Raw genomic sequence first — 22928 nt, forward strand, 5'->3', positions numbered from 1 at the left:
TAAAGAGGAAGCAGATTGAGCAGTTAATACAGCCATTGCATAGAGATGGCAAACTGTCGCTTGACCAAGCGTTGGTCAAACAAGCCTGGGATAGAATGTCCTCCAGGGTAAGTTCTACCAAGATCCGTTTCCCTTACCCTTGAGCACATTTTCTTGATGAATTAGATGGAAAAACTGGCGTAAAGACCCCCAGGGCTCAGCAAGGTAGTGAAGAGTTTTTATTTGAAGAAAGTTTTGCTTCCTATTCTCTAGGAGAGGGCAGGGAGAGAAGATTTTTCAGCAAGGAATGAGGTTCCCTCATCAAGCCATTCCTAGGATCAGTGGACTTTTAAATAGTAGGAGATGAATGCTTGGCTACTAATAAAAGTGTCATATCTGTCGGCTTTCAGAGAGAAGACAGGTTCATTTGGAAGGAGGTAAAAGTCTGGATAGAACAATTTGAAAGAGATTTGACCAGGGCACAGATGACAGACTCCAGTTTGCAGGATAAATATCAGGTAACGTATGGAAAGGAGTTTTCAAAAGCTTTGTGTGAGTTCTATATATGCCCTTTCATGCCTTCCAATGGTATTAATAAGTAAAACCTTTCAAGGGATAGTAATCTTGCACGCAGTTTAGTACTTGTATTTCTACCGAAATGTCCAGTTCCAGACTGCACCGTGGCCACCGTGGCCATGGATCTTGGAGGCAGCATCACTTTTCCAGAATTCAGCCTTGAACACGACTCAGCTCACAGACACCTCGTCACTGTCTTTATAGAAGTCATGGCCGTGTAGGTGGCACAAAGTACAGAATACCACAAAAACAACAACAACAACAACAAAGCCTTTAGAGGTTCAAATGAAACTTACTATAGAATAAGCTGAAAAAAGGCTTGCAGCGTAACCATTTGGCGTGCACGCAGGATTGACATCAATTTCTATGTCAACCTGCCCAGAGCAGGAAATGGTCTTGAATTAAGCTCATCCCAGGGTCTTGCCTCCAATTTTCATTACAAACGTCTTCCACTGGATGCCCATCGGCGGGGTTCACTTGGAAGACACAAACGTTTTCTAACTGGATTTTCCATTTGAAAGTAGATGCATATTCTGTGCAGCACTGGCATTTCCCTGCTAGCTAAGATCTCAATCCATTACAATGGAGACTCTGGGGAGTACTCCACTCTCTATTATAGTTTTGTCATGGCTGCTTCAAAGAAAAAGGCGTGGGGCAGTGACGTGAGATTCAACATGGCAGGTAATAAAAGATTTAGCTATGGCACCAGGTGTGATTTTGCACAACCATTGCTGTACTGTGTTCTTGAATGTGGATGGCCGATGACTCAATGTTATGCTTGTTGAACTTGACAAAGTGATAAATATGCTCTTCAGTATCCATATTCCTTTGTTTTGAAATTCAGTGTGATTTCAGCCCACCCCGTGCCCCCACTCCCAATACAATTTGGGGGCATGAGTTCCATTAAAATAATTGAACCAGCAAATTGAGAGCAGAACACCAAAACTGACCGAATATACTTTTTTAGTCCACTGATACATGTTAGCTTTGTATGGGTTAGCAACAAATAATTTCCAAGAAATAGCATGAACTGTTATTTAGGTATTAAAAAAAGCAGACATAGGACTTGAAATTTACAAAAGAGTAATTCTCTTTAAAGTCAGAGATGATCACTTACCGCTTAAAATAGGACTAGAGAGCGTTTAAAACCCCCAGACAAGAAATATTTCCTTATATCTGTGTCTATTATGTAATCAACACTTTCTATGTATCCATACACATAAACTAAGAGGGTATGTGCCAGTTTTCCTGTGCGTAGAACTCTGGAATGGAATTCAAGACTGATTTTATATATATATATATAATGAACTTGCAATGATAGGTAAAATTAGTGGTAGAACTTTTATTCACTGTCGCCCCCCAGTGTTCTGAATGTGAACTGACCTGCTTGTTCACGTCTGTGATTTTCAAATTCTTTGAGACTTGTTATCTACTAGAGGGACTCCGTAGAGCCGTTCTTCTGGCCTTAAATGTACATGCACATTTCAATGGCATTTTCAAGTCCTATGTGAATCCGGAGCCATGTTTTAGAATGTATTAACAAGTCTAAGATAGAGAACGGATAAAAAGAACCACTTTTAAAGGTATTGGGCTTATTGTTGAGAGTACATATTATACATGTATTTTAATTATATTCTAGCAAATGATATCGTACTTAATATTTTAATGCAATAAAATGTGAATGCCTATTATGTAAGTGGAGTCTTCTACAGTACTCCTTTCTATCCAGGCTTGGAAACATTTATTTTTCTTTGTTTGACACTCACTTGTGTGTCACAAAAGGATTTAAGTCCATTTCGATCTTACATCTCCTCCTTTTATATCTACTCAGATCAATGTTTAGGTCTGATGGGTAAGGAATGTGGAGGGTTGGACACATTATTTAGGTCTCTTTAATTCAATGTTATTTTAATGTATGTAAATTCCATTAGTAAATTATTTCAAAATTTGAAGCAAAGCAATTCCTTGATGATTAGTATAAACATCTGCTCCTGTTTCATGTCATTTCCTGGGGCACATGGGGTGGCATCCAGATTATTTAACGGAAGATAAAAAAGTATAGTGTGTAGCCCTGCATACATTGCTTGCCCATGCCAAATCACCCTTGGGGTTTCAGCATCCTCACCTGTGGTATGACGTCGCTCTGAACAGCAGCGTGCGTCTGTGTGGTTGGCCTACTGAGGGAGCGAGAGGAGTTGGCGTGAGGAAAGGACTAGGACTAGGCTTGGGTGCAGAAGGCAGGGGCCACGAATGATAGCTGCTATCAGTATCATTACCGCCTTATTATTGCTATCAATAACATATTGAGTGCTATCCAAATAGAAAGGACTGTTATTTCGGAAATGTGGTTTCCTTTGCCTTTGCTGTTTCTGACTCGTTGCCATGTTGTTGCTGCTTTTCCCGTTGCAGTCATTTAAACACTTCCGGGTTCAGTATGAAGTAAAGAGGAAGCAGATTGAGCAGTTAATACAGCCATTGCATAGAGATGGCAAACTGTCACTTGACCAAGCGTTGGTCAAACAAGCCTGGGATAGAATGTCCTCCAGGGTAAGTTCTACCAAGATCCGTTTCCTTTAGGCTTAAGTCGCTCCGATGAGAACCTCTTCCAGCTTTGTTTTCTATACAGTCACTTGGCAGCAGGAGCTACCAGCTCAGCTTGAAGGTGGGGGAGGCTTGCCTGTGGGAGAGTCTTTATCTTTTTGTCAAGTATTTCCTTCAAATGAATGGAAATAAGAGCAAAGGTCGAAAACTTAGAGAACCATAGATGCTGGCATGGGTGTGCGGATCAGAGTTCCTGCTGGGGAGGCTGTAAAAGGGGGCAGGCACTATGGGAAATAGCATGGGGTGTCCTTCAAATGCTGGAAATAGAAATGCCCTGTAACCCAGCAACGCCTCTACTGGGTGTATGCATGTCCTAGAGAAGGAATATCCGTGATATGAATAGATACAAGCCCAGTCACGTGCACAGCAGCACCATTCAAACTAGCAAAAGAGTGGCAAGAACCTAAAGGGCCATGAATGGATGAATGGATTAAAGAAAACCTACGCTGCATATACCCGAGAGAATGCTACACAACTTTAAAAGATAACGATGAGTCTGCAGAACGCCCTGAAGGGCATTATGCGGAGTGAAATGAGACATTGACAGAAGGACACTCTTAAACATTTTTAAAAGCCACTCATATTATAAAAAGCCAAGAAAATGGTTTCATACAAAAAGAAACTTTCTTTGAAGGCTACCAGAGTTGAGGGGTCTCGTTCCTGGTTAGGGAGGGTAGGTAGACCCACATTAATTTGGTAACGGGACAGGTGGGGGTGGAAAGAAGTGGGATGCCTCACTTAGCAATGCTTTTCCTGCCTTGTGGGCGATACCACCCAGTGACTGGATGAGAGATTGAAATCCAATCTAGTTAACTTTTCACTTTACACAACTTCATTCTGGCTTGTTCAGAAGAGGTGGTCCTTGATACATGGGCTCCCTAAATCAAGCCTCAACAAATTCTCTATGTACATATCTGTGCTTGACCCATCCAACAGTTAAGAATCTTGTTATATTTATAAACAATTTAATATTTTAAAAGACTTATCTGACTTTTTGAACCTGAAGGAGACCTGCAGAATATCTTTCACATTCAACTTCTTTGCACTTGAAAATCAAGATTTCAAAACACTTTTCAATCACTCGTAGAAATATCTGTCTTGAACTTTCATATTTTCTTCATAATGATGATCTCATTATTTTTTGATTGGCTTCTCAAGGTTTTTTTTAAATTTTTAAACTTTTTATTGTGAAGCAAGTAAAGATTCACAGAGCAGATCATCAGTTATACATCCAATCATTCACACACGTTTTGTCTCAGCTCATCCACTGCAATCTCCTCAACAGACCATCACTCATCCCACTTCCTCCACGTCCTGTTCCTTCCCTCCTTCTTTCCTAACCCTCCGTACTTGGTCCCTGGATCAATGCTACCCTTTACACATTATCTTAACTCAGTGGCAAGTTCAATTCCATACATGAAGAGTCTTGGGACTCTTACCTGTCTCTAGCCAACAAGTGAGCTTTTTTATGATTTGGGGCTTTGTGCAACTTCATTTAGTCTTCAATATAGTTTGGGGGGAAACTTGAGAATTTCTTGTATTAGAGATAACATATATATATATCTACTTTTTAATTTCAGCTCTTTGATTGGCACACCCAACATGATAAGTCTCTGCCTGCTCCTCTGGGCACTATCGGTGCCTGGCTGTACAGAGCAGAGGTAGCCCTGAGGGAGGAACTTACCATTCAGCAGGTCCACGAGGAAACAGCCAACACCATACAACAGAAACTTGAGCAACACAAGGTAAATATTCTGTTTGGAAGACTTCCAAGAAGACCAGTCATTCTGTAGTCTGGAACCACAGCCACCTAAGGTCACTGCTCCCCCATATATCCATCCACTTCTGACTCAGAGGCAGCACACCTCAAAAGGGCTTTAATTTTCACTTCCTTTTTCATATACATATAGAGAGTCCCCATGACATGTAATGGGCTTGACCTCAGGCAAGCATTAGACTGCTACTCCCAAGATCAGCTGATGAATCAGAATTCACTTGATGGCGGTGAGCCGCTCTGAAGGAGAAAGTTGAAGCTGTCTACTTCTGTTAGATTTCCAGTTCAGAAACCCAATATAGGGTATTAAGAGTTATAATCCACTTGGTGATAGTGGATTTTTCAGATGTTGTGGTTAGGTACTGTGTTAGGGCAGCTTGATTAGAGAAATAAATCCAACGATGCCCATATATGTGTAAGAACAAGCTTTATATCAAGAAGCTTTATATATCAGGAAAACATCCCAGCCCAGTCCAACTCAAGTCTGTCCAACTCAAGTCTGTAAGTCCAATACTAGTCCATAAACCCCGCTTCAGACTCACACAGCTATATGCAATGATGCAGAATGCAGGAAGATCACAGACTGGTGGGTGCAAGTCTTGTGGATCCAATGGTGGTTCAATCACAGGGCTCTGGCAGGTCTCAGAGCTGCGTGTCGGCAGGAAGATGAAAGCAGAGATGGGGGTGCGGTGGGGGTAGGCGGGTTGTTCTCAGGTCCTTCCTTATGAGAAGGCCACACCCACTAGGAAGTACCACCAGGCTGACCTGATTGACAGACTAGACTCCACCCCTACACTTTTATATATCTTCAAGTTGGCATGAAATTATGTAACTACCACAGGTGCCATCAAGTAGGTTTATAGCCATAGCAACCCAATGTGCACCAGAACGGAACCCTTCCTGGTCCTGCTAAATTCTGACAATTGTTAGGTTACAGCCCATTCCACTTTGTCAAAGGACTTCCTCCTTTTGCTGCCCTTCCACTTTACCCGGCATGCTGTTTTTCCAGGGACCGATCTCTTCTGATACCATTTCCAAAATACAAGGGACAAAGTCTAGCTGTCCTTCCTTTTAAGGAGTGTGCTGGCTGTGTTTCTTCCAGTCTGTGGTACTTTCAATAGTCTTTGCCAGCACCATCATTCAAGTGCATTGCTTCTCCTTTGATATTTCTTATTTAGTATCCAACTTTCACACACAGATGAAGTGATTGAAAATACCATGGCTTGGGTCAGGCGCACGTTAGTCTTCAAAGTAACTTCCTCGATTTTCATACACTTATTTAAATAATATACCCACTACCATCACGTCAATGGGCAGAACTGCTCCTGCGAGGTTCCAAGACTTTACAGGTGTCAAAAGCCTCATCTTTCTCCCTCGGAATGGCTGGTGGCTTCTATCTGCGGACCCTGTGGTTAGTAGCCCAACTCATAACCACTAAGCCACCAGAGTCCCTCAAAGAGATGGATTGACCCAGTGGCTGCAACAATGGGATCAGGCATAGGAACAATTGTGAGGCTGGTGCAGGACCGGGCAGTGTTTCCCTCTGTTGTGCACAAGGTCGGTATAGTTTGGAACCAACTTGATGGCAACATCTTTAAGTAACAATTCCACTAGTTCTCTTTCCCAGTAGAGCCGAAGGAATATTTGTTCTCTCCTTGGCTTCATGTTATTTTCTGACAGACAAGCCCATAGATAGCAGGGGATGATATGATCAGGTGATAGCATGTAGATCAGATCTCATCCTGCCCTGACCTTAGGGAAAGGCATGCTGGGCTTCTAGCGCTCTGAGGGAGCCTGCAGATCTGAGAGTCCAGCGCTGCTACCAAGTGGTGGAGTAAGGTCCCCACGTGCTCTCTCTCATTTTACCTTCCTACCTCTATGGTCAATTTCCATGTGGTCAGTTGAAGTTCCAAGACACCACTCTTCCCTGAAAAACATTCTCTTACAATGGTCTGAATCCAGTCTTCAAACAGTGACTACGTATTCAGGGGCAAGAACCAGAAGGACTCTTGAGAATAGGCAGGGGGCTCTGCTAAGCCCTGTTCAGCACCGTGGCAGCACACGGTCTCCAGGGACTGAGGGGTGGTGACCAGGCAGCAAATCTGTGGCTCCTCACAGAAGGCCAGAATTCTCCCAAGGAACTGGCCTCTGGGTCTGGGTGACAGACTGTAGCTGCTGTCATTGGGTGCCCCCGTCAAGTTGGTGCTGACTCACAGCGATCCTGTGCACAACAGAAGGAGGAGGGACTGCCCGGTCCTGCACTATCTCCTCCAGGGCCTTCCTCTGTCAGCTGCTCCTCCACGTTACCGACTTCTCCAGGAACTGGTCTCTCTCAGTAAAATGTCCAAAGTATGAGAGATGAAATATGGCCATCCTTGCCTCAAAGGAGAATTCTGGCTGTGCTTTCTCCAGGACAAATTGGCTTGTTTGTTTGGCATTATACTTCCAATATTCTTCGCCAGCAACATAATTCAAATGTATCAATTTTTCTTCCTCATTCACTGTCTAACTTTCACATGCATATGAATTGATTGAAAATACCCTGGCTTGAGTCAGGCATAACTTACTCCTGAAATAAAATAGACCTAACAAAATGTGCTATTTTTCATCTTTCATTCATATCAGAATTTTATGAATGATTTTGTATAATTGAAAAATTTTTTTAATGAACTTACATGACTGATAGGAATCCTGGTGGCGTAAAGGTGATTCATTGGGCTATATTCCACAAGTTCAGCACTTCGAACCTACCCAGCGACTCCATGGGAGAAAGACAGGCTTCCTACTCCCATAAAGAATTCCAGTCTCTGAGACCTACAGGGGCAGTTCTACCCTGTCCTATGGGGTCGCTATGAATTGGCAGACTCAATGGCAGTGAGCTTGAGTATTGGGGATATGCTTGATAGGAATATTTTTATCCTATAAAGAAAGGTATACTTGTATTGCTTTTCCTATTTTCCAGATATGATTCTGTTATCTACAAAGATGAATAGTAACAACAATCATAGCTAACTATTATTTAGTATTTAACTATATTTCAGTCTTAAATACCTAACTTTTGCTAAACATTTGCCATGCAGGATGTGAAATAGGTAATATCTTCATAAACTTTAGGCAGAGAGGGATTAAAACTTGACTTGCCCAAGGTCACAGAGCTAAAGTTCAGGTTTTCTAGCTTAAGCATTACATTTAAAATGTAATAGTGAAACTATTGCATATAGTATGTGTTGTATGAATATACATATTAGTTTATTAATAGGAGTATTGCTAAGGCAAGACAGGCATTCATTCTTAGGGAATCAAAAAAATAGTCCTTCTGTTATTATTTTATCCATCTCCATCCTTCCAGTCAGTCCCTAGGTCACTTTGTCTCCTTTTGGGAGGATTGCATTTTCTGGATGAAGGTGCATGCCACAATTCTTAATAACTTCAATAACCCCCAGATCATGCTTCCAACATTTGTGTTTTGTGGGATTATAAAGAGACTTCCCCCCAGCTTTGTCTCCCGAAAGACATGTCAAACATTACAGGCTATTTGCCAGCATATGGTGGGAGGTCAGATGCTTAGAGACATCCTCCTTGAAGGCAGTCAGTTGCCAGACAACTGTCTGGGGCCACCACAGGTAGGGCCCGCTCCCTGCCGTTAAGGACAATGGGCTACTTCTCCCTAAAGGCTTGTGACCATTAGTCTGGTCCCTGTGAGTGGGGTTTACACCCTACTGATAATGGTTTCAATGGAGATCCAGAGAACAGGTCAAACCTGCTCAGTGACATCCAAAGTTAGGCTGTCATCCTGAACCTAGGATCACACTTCTTGTCACATGTGTGCCCCCAATCCCTCCCCTTCCTATTACATGTATATCCCTAGATTGTCTCCCTCTCATTGCTGTATTACCCCTTCCCGTGATGTATGTCTTTACCTGTAATTAGTGGGCTTGCACGCCCCCCAAAGATATATAAGCCTTGGTTAGCAATAAAGATTCCCTTTGGCCTCTCATTGGCTCCCGCTTCCTCTCCCAGTCCTAGATCCCCTGTTCCCTTTCCCCTTGTGCTCTTTCCCCTCCCCCTCTCTCCTGTCCTCTGGTCTCCCATCTCCAGGTGGACCACCAAGTGGGGCTGAGGTGAACATGCTACTGTGAAATGTCTTACTCCATTATTTTAATCTCTCTTTTATCTCTCATGCTGTCTAGCACTTTATTATAATATACAGTGAACCCTCGTTTATCGCGGTTAATCGGTTCTAGACCCTACCGTGATAAATGAAATTCCGCGAAGTAGGATTCCTTATTTGTAAATCAAATATTTTCATAGTTAGAGCATAGAGGACATGAAAAAACACCCTTTAGTTACCATTACACTCGTATTACCCAATTTATTAAACGAAAAAGGGAAAATACAGTAAAACATTTTGGACGTTATAATTATCATTTATTATTTATTATATTATTTATGGCATCTAGTTTACAGTATTACATATTTCACATACATATAATAATACATATTTATTATACATAGTTCTTACAAATACTGTAATCAATAGCCTATGAAATGACTTAAGGGATGTACTCTACAGGTGGGTCGCCGTCTTTTTCCTCTGAAGGAGCGGGTGTAGGCAGTGGGTGCTGTTACGCAAAAACCGCGATAGAGTGAAGCCGCGGAAGTCGAAGCGCGAAGTGGCGAGAGTTCACTGTATATGTATATATTTTAACTGTAAAATTGCACCCATTGAATCTGCAATTAGTTGTAGGGGCTGGCCTTTCCCCTATGTGTTTCTTAATCCATTAATCTCCTTTTCCCCGATGACCCTCCCTACTGTCGCCAGAGTCAGAAACTTGAACCTACCGTCCCCAGTAACTACACCCTCTGCGATACGCCATGTCAACTCTCACTCTGCAGTCAAACTTGCTGTGCCTCGGCTCCTTTTCTCGGGTTCCCCCAACTTCAAAAGTCCCCGCCTCCTGTGGGACCCACCATCCATTGACCCAATGCCCCCTTACTTCCTCCTCCTCTTCCTTCCTTGACTACTCCCCTCTCTTTACCTCCAGTGCACAGGTATGAAGCACCATCCTTGGCGTGCACTGCCAACAATCGTGTCCATGTGCCCCTTTCTCCTACCATCCCGATCAAAACACAACCCGAGATAACTCCAGCTCTGCCTCGCCCATGCCCACACACTGCCACCCTGCAGCTGACTCGGGCTAAAGACAACACACCTCCAGGCACAGTGATTAACACAAATGGGCACTACTGCCTGGCAATCAGGCGGCATTTGTCAACTCCGTCCTCTCTCTTTTCCAGGACAGCTACTTTGTGCCTTGTCTCCTCAAACCTTCCACACCTCCTCCTCCCTCCTCACTCTTAGCTGATGCCTTTGCTTCCTATTTCTCTGAGAAAATAGAAGCCATCAGAAAAGAATTTCCGTTGGTTCCCCCGACTGCAGCCACCCACCTACGTGCGTCTGTGCTTGTATGCTGGGTCCTCACTTCTGGTACTACCCATGAACCATCTGTGCTCGCGCGAAAGCCAACCTCTGCACGTGTGCCTTCGTCCCACGCCCACCCCCTCTGCGAGAGATGATTCCTGTAGGTCGTCCCTTCCTGATTCTCTCTCCCGCCAGGGCTTTCCCTGTCCACAGTCAGGTAAGCTCTGATTTCTCTGACCTCCAAAGCCACACCTTAACTCTATTTTCCTTCTACCAACTGCCCTTTCCTTCTTTATCGCTAAGTTCCTTGAATGGTTGCCTACTCTCTTATTTCAGCTTTAAAATGGTCTCCCATTTTTCTTTTAGAATTCAGTACAAACAGGCTTTGCTCCCTCTGTGTGGTCCTTGTCAAGGTCACCAGGGTTCTCTGGTGGCTCTCCGTTCCCCATTTTATTATCTCAGAAACATTTGACAGAGGAAGCTCTTCATCCTTGAAACAGCTCCCCACACACTCATCCCTCCCATCCCTGATAACGTGTGCACTTCGTATCATCTCTCCTGCTATCAAGTTGCCTCATCTAGTGATTTAGGATGTGATCTTCTGCACTCAAACGTCGACTCTTATCATGGCAAGGATGACTGTTTTCTTTCTTTTTACTCTTGTATCCCAAGTCCCTAAAATGATTTCAGAACTCTTCAAGTTGTCTACTTATATATGTTTTTAAAATGTGGTCAGTATTGCTCATTAATACTGTCTAGGAATTTACCCTCGTGGGTACATTTTTAATATTTAGGCATAAAGCTGTTAATATGTACTCATGAGTTTTGTCATCTTTTCTGTGCTTGTAATTAAGGCTCTTTTATTCGCAGTACCATTTGTTTGCTCTTCCTTGGTTCTCTTTATCAGTTATCCGCTTGGCATGATTGATTTGACCTGTCATATCTTATCCATATTTTCCAATAACTTTCTTTCCACAGTGATGCTGGCGTTTGAACAGTACCATGCTGGCTTTTATGGGAAGATACATTGGTTTAAGGATAGGGGATAGATGTTAGTGCCCTGTTTTTAGTAATCTCTGTGAAATTACTGGTCACTTGGATCAACATGGCAGCCCATTTTATTAAGTAGTGGTCAGATTCTGAGTGTATTTTGAAGATAGAGGACACAGTACTTTCAGCATCAGATACAAGTGTGAAGAAAAAGGAGTCATAAATGACTGTGGTGTTTGGACTGAACAGCTGGAAAAACACTTGCAGCCATTGAGATGGGGAAATTAGGCTGTTGGTTTGGAAGAAACGACCAGGAGCTCAGTTTGGGGCAATGAGAAATATGAGGTATCTTTTTTTTCCCCCAATTCTAGTAGAGACCTGTTGAGTAGGCACTTTGAGAGAGGAGAGAGGAGTTAAGGAGAGATGCCTGAGCCGACTATTAATCCTGCTCCACTGGTTTACAGAGGGGTGTTTACATCTTGAACACTGGGGAAGTTAAATAAGGGAGTAAGTGTCAACAGAGAAGAGAAAAGATCAGGAACTGAGTTCTCTGTGAATTCCGTACCAAGAGATCAACACGTAGAAGACGAGATAGACAAAAATCTGGGCAGGACCAGCCAATGAGGTTGGAGGAAATCCAGCTAGAACGTTGCAGTAGGATTTCAATGAAAAAGGTATCTCGAGGTGAGGGCATACTCAGTAGAGCAAGTAGAACAGTCTTAACAAAATTACTCAGGTCAAGCCACTCCTCTGTTCGAAATGACATGAACTCCCTCTGTGTTCAAGATAGACACCAAAATGCACACAAGGACTGAGCGGCCCCCAGGTCCGCAACCCTTTCCCACCGTCCCTCTCCAACCTCACAGCTCCTCACCCCCTTGCTCCGGTTTGTCTATGTCCATCCTTCAGAGAAGCGTATTGATAGCTTCTATTGTGGTGTTACTCTGTCAGTTTCTGCTTACAGTTCTAGCACATTCATTTCCTACTGTCAGGCTTATTTCAGTTGAAATGAGTACATCTTCTTGTGAATTCAATCAGAGCTGCATTATTAAGTGGTCACTCCCTCTACTCTTAAAAATATTTTCTGTTTGGAATTCTATTTTGTCTGATATCCGTGTGTTTATTCCATTTTTCTTTTAGTTCCTATTTGCCTATTGTTTTCCATTCTTTTCATATCAACCTCACCATGGTTTTAATGTGTAAGCGTCTCCTTTATTAAAACAACAACAAATAAGGATCTCTATTTTATATATTGGTGCCACGTGGCACATCTCTGTCTGTAGTGGATGAATTTCTGCTCTATTCACATTTATTTAGAATGATTGATAAGCTTGAGTTGTTTCTGCTACCTGACTTTTTCCTATGTGTCCCCATTTCCCCTCTACTTCTTTTATTTACGTACTTCACTTTTTATAATTTGATTGAAAATATTTGTTCATTTGCTTGCTCATTTTCCAGAGTCTTTATTTTTCCCTCGACAAATTTACAAGTCATAAACTCTAGTTGGATGTCCTGGAAATGTTGCTCTAGGGCACTTGACAAAATTGAATCCTGGTAATGTAGTGATTGCCGGTTGGATTGCTAACCACACGGTAGGTGGTTCGAAAATCAGCTGGTCCCTGAGAGAAAGATGAGGCTTTCTGTTCTCAAAAAAGTAGCAGTTTCAGAAACCCACAGGAGCAGTTCTACTCTGTCCTTCAGGGATGCTATCAGATGAACCGACTTGATGGCCGTGAGCGGGTTGGCTTCATTGATACAAAGGGTTGGAAGCACTCTAACTATATCATAGATCCTGTTGTGGTCAAGTATTTAATGACTGACTTTCATGAAACCATACATGTGTGGTTTCTGTTCATTCTTACCGATAGAGGCTTGTGTGCTGTCTGGAAATCTTTGTTTTTATTCTGTTATGTGTATTTGCTACTAACGGAGGCCACAGTAGCCTTCTTAAAAGGTTCTGGCGAAATGGAGGAGGCGTCGTTTTGAGGTTCTCTCCTTGTTCATGTCCTGATACTCAGTCACTCCCAGCAGTGGTACAGGTGTATGCTCAGAAAAGTCTGCCTGTTCTCCTACTCTCCTGTTCACTGGTCTGTTTGGGTCACGCTTTACTGAGAGTAGGAGATCTGGAAGACTTCATGTATTTCCTATGATCCCAGGAGTGAAGTAAAATATGTTTTGTCCAGCACCTAGCAAGGGGGCGGCCTTTCAGCGTACCCAGTGACATACTGGAAGTGGTAGAATTGCTTTTATTAGATGCTTGGATATGCTTTGCTTTTATATCTTTAGCTCTCCCCACTCCTCCCCATGAATTAGATCCTAAAAACTGTACAATAGGAAAAACTTTTGACAAGAGAATCTGAACATTTGGGTATTCCAATAGACGCAGACACCTAGCCATACTTTAACACAGAGTCACCTCATTAAAGTGTTAAAGACCAAAAATGTCACTTTGGGGACTGGGTGTACCTGACCCAAGCCATGGTATTTCCACTCACCTCATAGGCGTGTGAAAGCTGCACAGGGAATAAGGAACTCTCAGATGGGTTAGCACATCTAGTGTTGATGAAGAGTGTTGAAAGTAACATGTACTGCGAGAAGAACAAACCTATCCGTCTCGAAAGAAGCACAGCCAAAATGTCTCTGAGAAGCAAGGCTGGCGTGATTTTGCCTTACATAGACATGTTAGCAGGAGAGCGAGTTCCCTGGGAAAGGACATCATGGTTGGTACAGTGGAGTGTCAGCAAAAAAGAAGAAGACCTTAAAAGAGATGTATTGATACCCTGATTGCAACAATGGGCTCCAACATAACAACAGTTGTGAGAAGGGCACACGGCCAGGCATTCTTCTTGTTGTACACAGGGTGCCTAGGATTGAACTTGACTGGAGGGTGCCCAACACTACAGTCCATAAAGGACCCTGGGTGGCACAATGGGTTAGAAGTAGGACTACTGCTCATAAGGTCAGCAGTTCCAACTGACCACTGGCTCCAAGGGGACTCTCTGCTCCTGTTAAGATTTGTAGTTTGGGACACCCCACGCAGGGCCTGTATAAATTAGAATCAACTGCACAGTAGGGGGTTGTGGAGATAGAGTCTTTTAAGATTTCCCGAGTGTTGCAAAGCATGAACATGCTTCCCTCAAGATTGGAAGTTGGAAAGTAAACCAGAGTTGATCATAACCGTGGACAAACAGATGGATTCTGGGATCTCACTTAATTCTAGTTCCAATCCAAATGAGGTTGCTATGAGTCAGCATCAAATTGATGGCAAGTGGATTTTATACAATCTATAAAACATCAAACCAACCTCACTGCCATTGAGCCAATGCAGCCTCATGGCTATCCTGCAAGACAGGGTAGAATTGCCCTGCCCATTTCTGAAACTGTGATTCTTTTTGGGAGACAAAAGCCCAATCTTTCTTTTGAGGAGATGGCTGGTGATTTCGAACTGCCGGCTTTGTAGTTAGCAGCTCAATGCTTCTGCATCACACCACATCACATTGGAGCATTCCATTGTGATAACTTGGGGGCATTCCGTGTACTTCTTTGATATATTTTAACCATTGGGCTACTGTGTAAAGTGAATGCAACATAGGAAGCTATCTTTCCTCCTTTGGTTTCACAAGGGGAAGGAAAATCAAACTCTACACAGTGTCTCCCAAGGTTGATATCCATGAAGCTGAGGTCAGACGTGTCCCAACCCCCAACCTTCCAACCAATTCTGATATCAATTGTCCCTTTCACAGCACTCTCGACTTTTCCGCTGGACTTGGTAATTCATTGCAGTGCCCACACAAAACTCACAGACAATATTCCTAATTATGGGGTTTATTAAGGAGGTTGACAAGTTATAAAAGTCTAGGAAACAATGATTCCCAGCCAGGTCTTTGGTCTCCTGGCTACATAGCGGCTTGTTAGCTTTTGTCCTGCATGTTCAAAATCGCCAAGCTCTTTTAGAGCTGCCAATAAATGCCCAAAGGGCATGCCACTCCACCACAAGCCCAAAGGTGCTTCTGCAAACCTAATTCCCCCAGTGAATTATCTGGAGGCACTTCCACAAGTTAGTATCCTGTCTGAAGGCACTCAACTTCACTTGCTCCATGGGCTGGGAGGTCTACCACTCTCGTGCTCTGGCTCCTGCTGGTGGTGCTACAGCTGTTGCTGCTGCTTCGCTGCAACTCCTCTGGTGTCACAGCTGACTCCTGGATCAAGGAGGATTAATATGTAGGTTTCTCAGGGATCAAAGGATGCAGTCCACTCCTGGCTCTTTTCTCTTGCTGGTAATGACAAGCTCTACCACTTCCTGCTATGAGTTGGCTCATTTTACACCAAGCAGGATGAAAATCATAATGCACCCTGTTGACTTCTCACAACTGAGTTGTCCCAGTGTCTCCCCCCACCTTCTCTTGCCCAGATCCATCAGCAAAAGGCCTTTTGGTAGGAGTAGCAAAAACTATGGCTAGAAGAGAAACATTAATAGCTCAATGCACTGCAGCTATTTTCAGAAAATACTGTGATGTAATTGACTCACTGTTAGATGGCAAATAAATATCACTTATTTAAAATAAAGCAACAGAGGAGAGTGGAATATCTTTTTACCATTAAAAGGATGCATTAGGGATGCTTATTTTAAGCTTTTAAGAAGCAAATTATCCAAAGCAAAAAAGGAGACCATGCCGACAAATCCCCCCGTATAGCTGCAGTTCCATTTTGTTTTGCACCATGTCCGAATGGATTGCGGTGCCAGCCTCGTGTGTTTCAAAGATGCCACCGTCACCAGGTTCGGCTGGGGCACCGTGCCTTCCTTGTAAGCAGCGGGCTCCCGGAACAGGTAATAAAGCCAGGAGAGGCACCAGGCAGCATGGTGAAATCATGAAAGCATGGATGAGGCAGCATGGTGAAATCATTGAACACATTGATTCATCCGTGTAGCCTGAAAATTAAGCATTTTTGCCTTCAGTGAACATGTTTCCTCATTTTCAATTAAAAAAAAAAAATCTACCCTAGGATCTGCTTCAAAACACAGATGCCCACAAAAGAGCATTCCATGAAATCTACCGGACCAGGTCGGTTAACGGGATCCCTGTGCCCCCTGACCAGTTAGAGGACATGGCTGAGAGGTAAGCAAATGCCTGGCTTTAGGAAATCTCTTGCTCAAAAGCAGCCCCAGGGGAGGTTTTCCATTCCTTTCCTTTTTAAAATGGATTTCCTTTCTTCAACAGAGATGTTTCCATTTGATCAGGAAACCTCAGGATCCCATAAGACAGGCTGAGAATGCCAAGGGTCTGACCCCTGGCTAACGGAAAAGAGGAAACCTGAATTTACTGGTGCAGCAGCCTGGAATTCAGGGAGAACGCGTCTTCCTGGGCTGTATTGTTATTCAGGGCTGTCAGGAACATTATGTAATGTTGCAAAGGCAGCTTAGAAAAGAACCGGCAGAGCGATGTGTTGGCAGGGGAGAGCAGTAAATCCGACTCAATCATTCCTGGTTTGCCTTTCCACACGGATCTAGAAAAGGGATCCGAGTGGAGCGGTCCACCGGCGTGGAGGGCTGTCCTGGCAGCCTGGCCCTGGGAGCTTGCGTGTAACAGGTTAAAAGCAGCTGCGTGCTGTTACTACTAGTTACATCCTGTGAAGCCTCGGTGTTCTCTCTCTAGGTTTCATTTTGTGTCCTCCACATCCGAGCTGCACTTGATGAGAATGGAATTTCTCGAATTAAAGTACCGTCTGCTCTCCCTGCTGGTTCTGGCCGAGTCCAAGCTCAAGTCGTGGATCATCAAGTACGGGAGAAGGGAGTCGGTGGAGCTGCTGCTGCAGAACTACATTGTGAGTCTCCTGGGTGCTGGGACAGAGGGACACAGGAAGCAGGGATGTGGCATCTTACACCGACCCCTTCCTTTGAAGCCGTTCTGTTTTCCTCGTGAATTTCTGTGTGAAAGTACCCGTGTTTTAGTTGGACGGGAGAGGTGCTTAAGAGCCTTGTGCAGGCAGCTGCAGTTAAAACTCTATTTTCAGAAAAGGGTTGGTGCGTTGGTCTTGTGGAGCAGGTAGGACTGACTGGCTTTTATAGCTTAAAAAAAACGTTGTGTGCATGGCATGCCCACAGCATCTGTTACGAACTCCTCATTGAAACCTGATTAAGACTTGAAGTAGCTCTACCTGTCTCCCTGAGTTCAAATCGATTCCCATTCGCTCACAGGGAAACTGTCTTTTTCTATTTTTCGATTAGGTCTGTTTCTATGTCTCATTCTCTGAGCTGTGTGTGTGTGTGTGTGTGTGTGTGTGTGTGTGTAACACTTGATAAATGAAGCTTTATACTGATGTGTAAATGTGTGTGCGTGTAACACTTGATCGATGAAGCTATATTGATGTGCAAATGTGTGTGTGTGTGTAACACTTGATTGGTGAAGCTCTATACTGATGTGTAAATGTGTGATCTCACTTTTGGGCTCTCTGTCCAGATAATCATCTAGAACAGTGGTTCTCAACCGTCCTAAGGCCCCAGCCCTTTAATACAGTTCTTCATGTTGTGGTGACCCTCCCCAATCCATAAATTTATTTTTGTTGCTACTTCAGCACTGTAATTTTGCTACTGTTATGAATTGGGCGTTCGGCCCCCAAAGGGGTTGTCACCCACAGGTTGAGCACCGCTGATCTAGAACCAGATAGAATTATATGAGGGGGCTTCAAAAAGTTTTGGCGAAATCCCAGTATCTTTTGATCCTATTTCTCCACAAACTTTTTGAAGTCTCCTTGTATGGAGTCCGTGTAGAATAAGGTCTTGGCCTACCCATGCATGTGCAAAAGAGATGTTTCTGTCATCGTTTAGCGCCCATTGACATGAGTGTGTTAATTACAGGGGATTTATTTCTCTTAGTAAATTAAGCCTGCCCCCTTTTACAAGCTTATTGGCAATACATGCTTCCTCACACCTTCATCTTTGATAGGACTCTCCTCTTCGTTTTCATCACAAATTCAAAATGGCAATTTAATGAACTTTTACCAGGTACATCCCTTTCTAACCTGGACACAGTGACCCTGACACTCCGGGGGCAACTGATAGACCTACTGAAACAATGGCTTTATGGGAACCCCCGGGATTTTATTTTGCTACATTTTTATTCCATTTCCTAAGTGATGCCTGAAACAGCATTAATTTCCAAATTAAATGTAACAGCTTTTCAATCAAGTCTTTCTCAAGACTTCTAAAACGGTCTTGGAAGCATTTGTCAAAAATATGCAATCTGTTGTGATGTGCTGCCTTTCTTCGCTTTTTTGGTTTTTCAGAAAATAAAGTGAAAATCCCAGATTTTTAGCCCTCTGCTATGACGCCATTCCTTTCAATATTAAATCCCCCTGTAAGTGCAGATTTGCATTTATATTTCCAGTCAAAAAATACACCCTGAACGCAGGAGCTATTTATGCAGTTTCCGCTTTGTTCTTGTTATTTATGGACCGCCAATCAGATTCAAATGCTTAATGGGACCCTTCCACCAGGTGGATACCCCAGTACAATGATGTTAGCAATCCTCTTTGAACTTCTCAAAATAAAGGTTATATTAATAGAGAGTTGTTATTAACGATGAAAAAATTCTGTACTTTCTGCCTACTCCATAAAGTTCATTAAGCTGCTAATTTTAAACTTTGCTTTGTAGCTCTCAACGTGACTTGGAAATTGCTGTAATTATGCCACAAACATAACAGGCTTCAACGATTATGCCTTCATATTCTCATCTCCTATAGAAGGTTGCCCATTTACACTGATTGTGAAGATTAATCATGATGCAGTCTTGCTCATGCTTCCTCTCCCCCTTGAGTTGAGAAAGTTAGCAATGCTCCGTTCTGGGAATGACTGTGAAGCTTTGAGTATTGTACGTTTCTCTGACACCTGGGCATATGCTGTGACATACACTAAGTGGACTTCTGAGATCTCTCAGCATCAAGTGAACAGGGCACAGTTACTGTGACATGGAACCTGTACAACATTCTGAATTGATGGCCCTTGGCTTAAATACTGGGCTTCCAGAGAACTGCCTGGGGGAAGCCCTGTTTCAGCTGTCAAAGATAGACTCATTGATCTTGTAGTTTAGTCCTCTAAAGAAGGTAGCTCACATATTAGTTTCATCTCTGCTTGAGGACAGCTTACACTTAGACATTGTGACTTTGGAGTTGCCATTATTTATGTATGTGAGCGTGTAGCACAGGTGAGTGGGTTTGGAGCAGGAGGGGGAGGGATTGAAATGCATCCCTCCTCCCCCACGAGACTCAAACTCAATACCCATTCTACTTTGGGGATGATGTATTTTCCAGAAGTCTCAATCGTTTTGCATATTTTAACAGCTATAGAATAAAACACACTCTTCTAAGGAGCAGAGACTGACACAGTTCTTTCTGTTCCACTTAGAGCCTCTCTCCTCCTCAGGGTTTGTGGGAAAGTCATTTGCTTTAGAACAGAATGGTTCAGAGTGTGAAGACTTTCTGAGAATATAATAAGATTGGTTTCTTTCATGCAGCCCCTTCCTGGGTTTCTAAAAACACTTGTTGTCATGAGCCATAGGCTCTTGCCAAGAGAAGAACCAGAGGATTCTGTGAATGTAAAGGTTTCATAATTATCTTCCTTCGTCTGAATTCTCAACTGTTTTATTCTCCTACAGGAAAAAAAAAAGATTAAAATTCCTCAGGACTTGAGAATTCTTGCAAACATGCCCAATGTTTGTTGCAGTTTGTTTAGGCAATGAGCTCTTGATAAGAGATGACATATTGTAATGTACATCCAAAGATGACTGGTTTGCTTTTGCTGTTGGAATTGTTCATATGACCATATTAGGGAACACTTACTTCATTTGTGCTTCGGAAAAAATAGGGTAGCATTTTATCCTTTCTTTCACACAAAAGAAAGAGAAGAGCTCTTGGGATTGTTCATTATGTGAATGAAACATAAGAAACACAAACATTTGTTTTATTAATACTTTATTCACTTAAGTAGCCAATGCTAGTGAAACTACTTCTCTAAGTTTTTTTTCTTCTTCTTCTTTTGAAATCCTAAATTATTGGGGTTAGCGCTATTGAAGTGAAATTGATGAACCTTTAAATTTTCACCTCTATTCTTACCTTGTGAAAGTCAAAATTTAGTCACTTCCAATAGTACTTTGGATTTAGTGGACTAAAAATAGTTACCTTCTTTTTTATCAAACTATCATCAACTCTGAAAGTCCTCTAATGGGGCTTCTAGGTTGAACTTGATCTCCAATTTGTCTTTCTTTTAAAAAATTATTTTTATAAAGAAATAGACATAGACTCTCCCTGCAGTTTTAGGTCTGCTTGGGTATTTATTCGTTCATTTTTCTAAGAGGCTATGCCAAGAGAGTTCATGGTGAAAGAGATCTGGAAGTTCTCGCGCTAAAGTGATTCTGGAAACTAAGGACCAACCTAACAGAAACAATACAAAATGAAAATAAATGACCTCTCTTTCAACGTGTATGGTTTATTCCCTCAGATTGGAGGTCTCCTTGGATGGGGCAAACAGTTATGTTCTCGATTGCCTAGTAGCTGAAGGTTTGGCAGTTCCAACCTATCCAGGGGCCCCTAGGGAGGCAGGCCTGACAAGCTGCTTCCAAAAGGGCACAGCTGTGAAAGCCCTCGGGAGGAGTCCTACTCTGAACATGTAGGGCTGCCACTCAGTCAGAACCGACTCAAAAGTAGTGGACAATAATATAACCGTACAGGGAAGCTCAGAAGACTTGAAGGACTCCTTACATGGTTCATAATGTTCTTAGAACCTCCTTCCTTGCACACCTAGATGGGACGTGAACCTGGCGTAAGATTTTCTTTCTTGTTCACTTTTAATTACCGACATAATCCTTAACAAGAGGCTATTTAAGTCGTTTTGCCCATACAGGACATTTCCACTTCTGTTATCCAGAGCAATTGTTTTACCTTTAGCCTTTTGAAGCATGTGGCAGAATGATCTATGACTGTCTTAAATCTTTGTCAAATAGAGTTTCCTCTTCACATTCTTACACCAGGCTCGTAGCCTTAGCTGTTTCCTGCCGTTTTCATCTAACCGGAGGGAGAAGAGGAAAATCAAGAATCAGATGAAGGGTGAACTAGTGGGGGGTGGGGTGGGTTATTGATTGTTCATTTAAGCTGTTGACTATGGAGTTGATGATCTTAATGTAAACTCACATCTAATTTACAATAAAAAAATGTTGACAAATTAAGTGATCATACATTTTTTTTCCCATTTGGTGAATTTGAAATTAAATAATGAGCTGACCGCTATCTTCCTACTTTATTCTCAAAACAAATATGAGCAGTCTTATTCAAGTTATTGAGTGACGTATTCATCAAGAAACTTTCCATCCCAGGAAATTTGCAACATTTCCAACCCCCTCTACATCTGAAGAATAATTAATGTGTAAGCACCTGCCTTATAAGCTTGAAGTGCTAGGAGCTGTGCAATAGATGTAATGCTCTTCCATGTTTTCTTGAAACATGACCAACACATAATAGTAAAAAGCAAGGATGTTTTTGAAACTGCATCTCTACCCTAGGATGTCCTATCTTGTCCTATAGGTCACTGTGAGTCAGAATTGATTGGATGGCAGTGAGCTTGTTTGTTTGTTTTTGAGAGGAGGCTCATATTTCCTGGAGTTAACAATAACATAATTTATCTGAGTTTTGGTTTTGGTATGTATTGTCTATTTTATAGTACATATTTGCTTGCAGTGGCTATGATATATATATATATATATGAGAGCGAGAGAGACCTGTCATCTATATTTTTAAGAAGCCACTAGAAACATGACACCGAGTTGAATGTGAGATTATTTAGTTCTTTCCTCTTGCAAACATGCCCTGCTTACCTTTTATTAGAATGGAAGTGCTTGTGCCTGGCCCCATGTGTTTATAATTTGAAGCTTCTGGGAACATTCAGTCACAAGGATTCATATTCAAAGATCAAAAGAATCCCACAGCTCAAGCCCAGTAGGCCCGTTAAAATGTTCTTCCACATTTGCAGCTTTCTAAATGCCAGGCCCTGGTTCTCGGCAGAAACCCCATCTCCTCTCTCAGCCAGCCCTTGGGAAGCAGAAGAAATAGAATACTTTCTCAATCTAGTGCTGAGTTAAAATTACAATTGTGAATCAGTAGCTAAGCTTAGAATACATTCAGGTTCTGTGTAGCAATAGAATCCATTTGATATTTTTAAGATGAGTAAGCTTAGGAGTTTGGGTAAAATATCCACAAAGCTAGCTCATTGTTGTCTTCATTCTCAAGCAAAACTAAGAAATGCTGAGGACACCTGATGGTCACACATCTGCCGAGGCGTAGTGCATGCTACTTTCTAACCATGCTCCCGCTCTTTCCAGTCTTTCATAGAAAACAGCAAGTTCTTTGAGCAGTACGAAGTGACCTACCAGATCTTGAAACAGACGGCCGAGATGTACGTCAAAGCAGATGGCTCAGGTATGGCAGGACTTGATGCGGCATGGGACTCAGTCAGTGAGAGTCTGCAGGTTTCTGAGTGATCACAGCACGTTTAGTCTCTGCAGAATCCGGGTGAGGCAGCGCCGCTGGCTTGGAGAGCAC

At 42.6% G+C, this 22928-nt stretch overlaps 1 protein-coding gene across 1 annotated transcript in view; it reads left to right on the forward strand.

Moving 5' to 3' along the window:
- LOC115871020 (nesprin-1-like) overlaps window positions 1–22928 on the forward strand; it is a 196492-nt gene that overhangs the window by 134349 nt on the left and 39215 nt on the right. The window contains exons 9-14 of the mRNA XM_045294562.1: window positions 390–497; window positions 2965–3102; window positions 4737–4901; window positions 16347–16459; window positions 16997–17165; window positions 22709–22805. Coding sequence (XP_045150497.1) covers window positions 390–497; window positions 2965–3102; window positions 4737–4901; window positions 16347–16459; window positions 16997–17165; window positions 22709–22805 — 790 coding nt within the window. The remainder of the gene's footprint in view (window positions 1–389; window positions 498–2964; window positions 3103–4736; window positions 4902–16346; window positions 16460–16996; window positions 17166–22708; window positions 22806–22928) is intronic.

This window comes from Echinops telfairi, unplaced genomic scaffold (genome assembly GCF_000313985.2).
Source record: "Echinops telfairi isolate 266 unplaced genomic scaffold, ASM31398v2 ScPeMD7_3533;HRSCAF=4204_0, whole genome shotgun sequence".
Lineage (NCBI taxonomy): Eukaryota > Metazoa > Chordata > Mammalia > Afrosoricida > Tenrecidae > Echinops > Echinops telfairi.